Source organism: Charadrius vociferus, unplaced genomic scaffold (assembly GCF_000708025.1).
Source record: "Charadrius vociferus isolate BGI_N301 unplaced genomic scaffold, ASM70802v2 scaffold430, whole genome shotgun sequence".
In the NCBI taxonomy this organism is placed as follows: Eukaryota; Metazoa; Chordata; class Aves; order Charadriiformes; family Charadriidae; genus Charadrius; species Charadrius vociferus.
In genome coordinates this window covers 26,358-33,030 of record NW_009646541.1, presented here as the reverse complement: position 1 = coordinate 33,030, position 6,673 = coordinate 26,358, and the positions used below count along the sequence as shown (strand labels likewise).

Below are 6,673 nucleotides of genomic sequence, written 5' to 3'. Positions count from 1 at the left end.
GACGCTCCAACCGGGACACATCCCCTCTGGGTACAGGGCCTCGAACTGCCGGTGAGGAGGTGATGGTGAAGCATGGCACGGTGGGAGAGGAGCACAGCCCTGCTCATTCCTTACACTTCTCCATCTTTCTTACCCTCGCATCGTCTTGTCCTGCCTCCCCCCCCTTCCCATGCAGACACACTCTCTGTCACTGCTTTTTTTTTCACTCCTAAATAATCTCAGGGGCTCTAAATTGATATGAAATTAAGTTACTACAATATCCAGTTGATCAGGTGGGATTTGCTGCCCCCGTGGTCTTTTGTAATGAGCTGTGTGGGATTGAGGAGCAAAAATTAAAGAACCTGTATGACTTCATCGTTGGTAGGACACAAAGGCACTCTGCTCCCTCTCCCCACCTGGGCAATACAAAATCTGAAGCAGAAAACTTTGTGATGCTTTGAAGCAGGATGTGAAAGACAAGGACTGATCAAGGAATGGGTGTAAGGCGGCATCCTCATCCAGCATTACAAGGGTGACTCTTCCCACGAGCTCCTGCCTGATCCCCCATTCTACCCGCTCCCCTCACCTCCAAGGTTAAACTTGCATAAAACAAGCTGTAAAATGTTCCTTTTTGAATAATTCATAGTTTTATTAAATAATGCATTTTAATAAGAAGTGCTTGCCATTTCACCCCACTTTTTTTAGCACTCTAATGATCTTGCATTTCTGAGCACCCCCCTCTCTCAAACTTATTGCTCACATTGGGAAGATCTCTCCAGCCTTGGCATCTCCACTGCCAGCTCCATGCCTTGCTTTCCCTCCCCATAGCTTAGCACTTTCACTCCCCTGTTTCTTTCTCCGCTATGGTTTCCCATTTCCAATGCATTTCTGGGATATGTACGGTTTTGGGCAGGAGCTGAGACATAGTGATGGCCAACCTCATGCCCTGCTACTTTTGGTGAGTGACTTTGAGAACCCACGCGTGGTCATTCAAAGGCTGTGAGCACACCAGCGTTCCCCGCTGTGAAACATGGAGGGCTGATGGAGCTGACAACACACTGTCGAACAGCAAGTGGTGATGGCAGCACCCAGGTTAGCCCTGCCCTGTCCCTTAGCTTGTCATCATTCCAACAACCCCAGCAAGAGACACACTACATACACAGGAACCAGCAATTCCCTCTTTGCTGCCGGCTGTCCCAGCGGAGACAGATAGCAAAGCACAGATCTCCTCCACTAAAACATCAGTTGTGTTTTGGTCTCAGCTTAAACCCTCCAGGCCAGAAGTGCTGCCATCAGGGCAGCGTCACCCCGGACCAGCTCTGATGTAACTAAGATTAAAAAAATCTGTCCTATCGCCTTTTCTTGAAAGCCACGAATCTCTCAGCTTTGCAATAGCCCGGACGGGACTGAAATAGAGGGGCAGCACCACAAGTAGCATCCCCACGTCTTTCAGGATTTCTACCCTTGGATTTCTCGCCCTTATCTGTGCCGCTTTCCTTTACCCACCGCCTGACCCCTCGCTGTCACCCACCAGGCAGACCAGGCTGTGCCGGCTCCTGTCCCCAGCGCTTACCCGCAATGCCATCCCGCTCGCCTGCCCCTGCGCCGCAGACCCAGCGGGGTGCACGGTCAGAGGGGTCTATATAGGGGCCACCAGCCAGGAGCCCACGTGCGCAGGGATTAGCAGGGATACTGGGATGAGGTCTCCTTTTGAGAGCGGGCTATCGGACGTGGCTGGGAGTTGGGGAGCAGCAAATCCCGCTGCCCGCCCCGCGGGGTCAGCCCGCTCATGCATGCAGGATTAATCCAGCCCCGCTGCTGCCCGCACAAAGGCGGTCCTGAGCCGGGACGTGATGGAGCTGGCGTGTGGCAGCGATGGGGCAGACGGGCATTCAGGCTGTCGTCTGGGGGGGCAGGTGCGTTTAATGCATGAAGGAAGGATGGAGACTCCCAAAGCTGAGGGAGATACCAGGAGTCCCATCCACCGCAAAGTCCAGAGAGAAGGGAGGTGGCAAAGGAGAAGCAGTGGCTCCTACAGGGGCTCAGCTTCACCCCGACCAACAGAGATTTCTTTTTCTCCCTGTTTTCTTTTTGTGCTCACTCTTTGTGGGTCAGAGCCTGGCCTGAAACGAGCTGATGCCAGCTCTGTCACAGCCGCTTTTGGGATGCTGCTGTGCTGAACTCAGCACGTCCCAGCCCTGTGTTTCCCCTCCCTGCTGGGGACAATACGGGGATTTGGGAGCAGGGCGAGGGAGCCTTTGTCCGATATTTCCTGTCATGGAAAGGCACCAAGAAATGAGCAGTGATGAAACAAATTTCAGTGCTGGTGTTTTTCAACATACGGCTGGGTGAAGCCGAACTGGGGAAGGGAAGGATGGCTGCACACACCCCCTCTTCACAGGGTAAATGCATTAAAAACAGATGCTAGCCCCATCCCTGCGTGCCCTGGAGGCTGTGATGCTCCCGGCTGGTCCTACAGGAATCCATGGCTTTCGCGGTTAAAACCTTCTCACTGTATGGGTCGCAGTGTTGATGTTATTTAATGTGTTTATTTTATTTCTAGCAGATAAGCAGAATTAGAGCTACTATCCCAGGCTCTGGTGCCCTTGGCAGATGATTAAAAATGCAATCCAGCAGACAGAGAAGCCAACAGCCTCTCTTGGGGCTGAAAAAGCCAAGTCCCAGGCTGGGATTCACCAGTTTGGACTCCTACAAAACCAAACTGTGTGAAGCTGAGCTCTGCCGTGGCCTCCTTGATCAGCTCCCGGCTTTCCAGGTGCCGTGCTGGGGAACACCGGAGGAGAGCTCTGTGCTACAGATGGCAGCATCGGGATGTGCAAGGGAGCCGCAAGCCAGCGGCAGAGGTGCTGAGGTGGTGGTGGCAGGGCCAGGGACATCCCACCCATCCCTCCGTGGGCTGCTGTAGGGAGCTGGACATTGGTCTCTCCAGTCTGCCCAGCTGTATGTCTCCCCTACTTATGGCCTGAACCCAAATTTGTGTTTTCACCCCTCAAATCATCCCTCCCCGTTTGTTTCTCCTGCCTGCCAGGCACGGGACTGATCGCGGGGAGAAGGGGCTGCTTTTGAGAAACGCACCGTGGTGGTGGGCAAAACCAGACAGCGTTGCAGCCCTGCACGTAGGAAAGGAGTGATCTGCAAGCTAAATAATTGTGCCAAGTTATTCATAATTATGCTAATGAGATCAGTGGACTGGGGAAGGCTTGGGAACCGCAGGGCAAATGGGGCTGCAGTGGGATAGCAGGGGACCTTTCCCAGCAAGCCATGGTGGGACAAATACTGGTTCCTTTCCGTGTCCAGGGGCTGCGTCTCACCCACACCGTGCAGAAACCACCCTGAGTCACGACCTCTGGAGAAGCGTCTGTAGCCTTTTATTTGGTCTAGTAAAACCCAGCGCTTGCCACAAATCTGTGTGCACACAGCCTGTCCTGGCAGGGTGATGTCCCGGCCATGCTGAGTCTCATTCCAGCTCCCACCACCAGCAACGGGCATGGAATCTGCTCCTCTGCTGCAAAAAGCTGCATCAGGCCAAGCGGCACTGGGAGCCACAGGGCTGCCCTGTGGGAGAGCGAAAGAAAGCCAGTGAAGGCAGGTTTGGAGAGATGGGGAAGCTCTAAAGGGAAGAGGGGGCAAGTTTAGATCGCTCCAGTTTGGGGGACAGCAGCTTCTGCTCAGAGCTTCCCAAAATTCAAGGCTTTGCTTAGTGTTGGCCTTTCAGCGAGAGCAAGCAAGGTTGCTGGGGAAAGATGCAAACACGTGTTTCACCAGTAAATGGTGCCCAAATGCCAACTGCTTTTACAGGTGCACCTTTATTTGCCTTCTGCCTGTTGTGCTACTGCTCAGAAGCCATCATAGCATCTCTCTGTTTAGCAAGGAGAAAGAGACTGAAAATATGTTTAAAATCTCCGATGTTGGAGGCAGCACTGTGTGGTTAGCTCTTAATGCCATAACTTTTCCCTCTCTTTGGTGATGGATGGAAAAAACCCCAAACACACCGGTTATGTGCCACTGGGATACAGAAAGGACTGATACAGTCTGAATTGGAGGGAGTCTAGCATAGGAGAGGAGATGATAAACTGATGGCTTGGATAACTGCAGGGGACACATTAGCAGACCTGCTTATGCGTTTGCCAGCCATTTGGTCAGACAACCATCAGAGTTTGCACCTTCCCTTAAGCTGTTATTATCCGTGTCCTGCTGGTGGTCTTTTGTCCCAAAGTCTTTTTCCTGCTGCTCACAAAGTGACAGAAGCACTCAGCGAGGAGCTCCGCACCACACTTCCCACGGGAGTTTTCATGCAAGGCTCCCCTGCGCCACACCGGCTGCGTTTCTGGATGTGTGATTATTTCCATTAGTCTCTAGAGGTCTCCAAACACACAGCTTGGACTTTCAGGACCTGAACACAGTGCTCGCCTCTACACACCGTACATTGATTTTCTCCTTGTGGCACTGCCCGGCCCCGCAGTTCACCCACTGCGTGATGCTCCAGTTTCTGAGACATGCTCAGCTTTTACTGTGAGCTCTTGTAGGAAAAAAGCATCCATCCCATCCCTAACTCAGCCGAGTCCTGATGTGAACGGTGCCTTTGGTTATTGCCCCAGGTGAGCTCTCCACACACGGGTACGTGTTGCCCCATATCTACCTTGGCCTGCCAGCCAGAAACATCAGCACACAGACCTGACTGTGCCCTCACCTGCGTTATATTGCTATATATGTCCTCACACATTATTGCATAGCCCTGTCTCCAATTAATATTCACCCACGTATGTACTCATACACATATATATAGCATCCACTGAACCTCAGCAGTCTATACCTACTGGAGACCTGTGATTGCAAATCAACCCACATTCCTTAAACACACCAATGCAAACAAGCCAGCCTGGTGGTCCTAGTCCACAGCCGCGTGTGGCCGGTGGACTTGCATGTGCAAAGCTGTTTTCATACTTAATGACTGGAGCAGGGTGGCTGTGGCCACAGGGGTGCAGCCAGAGCCGGGCTCCTCTGGAATCACCCTTGGCTAACTGTCTTGGGACTAGTCCAGGGGCCCCTAGACCTGCAGCCTTATGGAATAATTTAAGATTAAGCTAAGAAATGATGTATTTTTAGTGCTGGGCTGAAGCCACCAGCCAGGCAGGGCACGGCAGCGAGGCTGCAAATGATGCCATTGCAAAGTCCCTTGCTTTTTCTTGCTTTGAACACCCCCATCCAGCCAGCAGCCATTACTCATCTGGGGAGAGCACCACGGCCCCCTCCTCCGGCCCAAGAACTCATGCCTTTCTCTCCATCTCTGGAGCCAGAGCTGGCTCTTTGTTTTAGGACAATAGCTTTGCAGAAAAAAAAAAAAACACCCATACCATAAAAAAATAGCCTGGGTGGAAGCGGAGCCTCCCGGGCATTGCCCGCCGCCTGTGTGCTCCAGGCAGGCTCAGCTCCTTCTTGGAGGGTCGTTTGTTACCCCAAATCCAGACGGGGACCCCAGCACCTTCCCCCACCAGACCAAATCAGGGGCTGCGATTTCCCCAGCGCACGCCTCTGTGCGAGGCTTCTCCAGACTTGCTTATCTGCCGCTTGGCAGTATTTGTACCTCCTCCGCAGCCATTTCGGTTCCTCCAGGGAATTCCTAAAACTCCCCCGTGCAATCGGGAGTCAGCCCTCTGCTCCATCCGTGCCCACTTGGGAATGTGTTACCCCGGGAAGGGTTTTGGCACATCTCTTTGCCAGTTCACCCCGATTCCCTTTCCCCCAGACCTACGGCTCTGGGTTAGCTCCCTGCTCCTGGCTGCTCTGCTTGGGATCTCTCCCCAACGCTGCTTTCTACAAGCAGCATCCAGAGACCATCCATCTCGGTGTCATGCCAGGGCTGGGCGGTGCAAAAAAAAGAAAAAAAACTATTTAAGATTTATAAATATAAACCATTTAAACCATTTATTTAACTCAAAGCAACCCTTTTTGGGTCAAATCTCAGTGCAACAGTCAATGGTATTTCTGTATTTCTGCAACCTCACCCTGCTGTGCTTTACAGGACCAGCCAGAAGAGGGCTGGAGACTCCAGGCAAATCCCTGAGACGAATGATAATCATAAGAAAAATCACGCATGGGTCTAACTCTCGAAGAGCCTGACGCAACACCCGCTGCTGCTCTGGGATGGGGGTCAGCTCTGCAGCCTGCTTTAAGGAGACTTCAGTCTCTCTCGAGGTGCGCTGCAGAAGGAGCCCAGCCTAAACATCCCAAGGCAGCTCGCCGGAGAGCGAGGAAAGAAAAACTTCACACCCTGCAAGGTGGCAAGAGAAACAGGCAGAAGCCAACACCTCCCGGCACGCGGCCTGGTGTTGACCGAGCTTCATGCGCCTTGTTGGAGTGTCGGCTCCACTAACGAGCTGCGGGGAACAGCCTTGGCGCTGGTGGCTTCCGGGGATGCTGTGTTTGTCAGATTTTCCATTCTTTGGCCGCTTGTTAGCATGTCCCATCATCCTCCCAGTTAGGCACTGGTGCTGGGGAAGGGGAGGGCACGTTCTCTGCCCCAGCAGCCATCTGAGCAGCTGCCAGTATGAAATTCTGCTTTTACGCTTGTTGGCCGGTAAGCGAGAAAAGGAGCCCGGTTCAGTCCCCGGTTGGTGCCATGAATGCAAACAACTGCAAACAAAACCTCTGCCTCTTGTTGCACTCTGTCCCC

The 6,673-nt window shown here is 52.9% G+C and overlaps 1 protein-coding gene across 1 annotated transcript in view; it reads right to left on the bottom strand.

The window, feature by feature from the left end:
* LOC104287012 (grifin-like) overlaps positions 1-1,564 on the bottom strand; it is a 2,603-nt gene extending 1,039 nt beyond the window's left edge. The window contains exons 1-2 of the mRNA XM_009885662.1: positions 1,553-1,564; positions 4-45 (exon numbers count right to left, since the gene is read on the bottom strand). Of these exons, the coding sequence (XP_009883964.1) occupies positions 4-45; positions 1,553-1,564 (54 nt within the window). The remainder of the gene's footprint in view (positions 1-3; positions 46-1,552) is intronic.
* Positions 1,565-6,673: the final 5,109 nt, after the last annotated feature.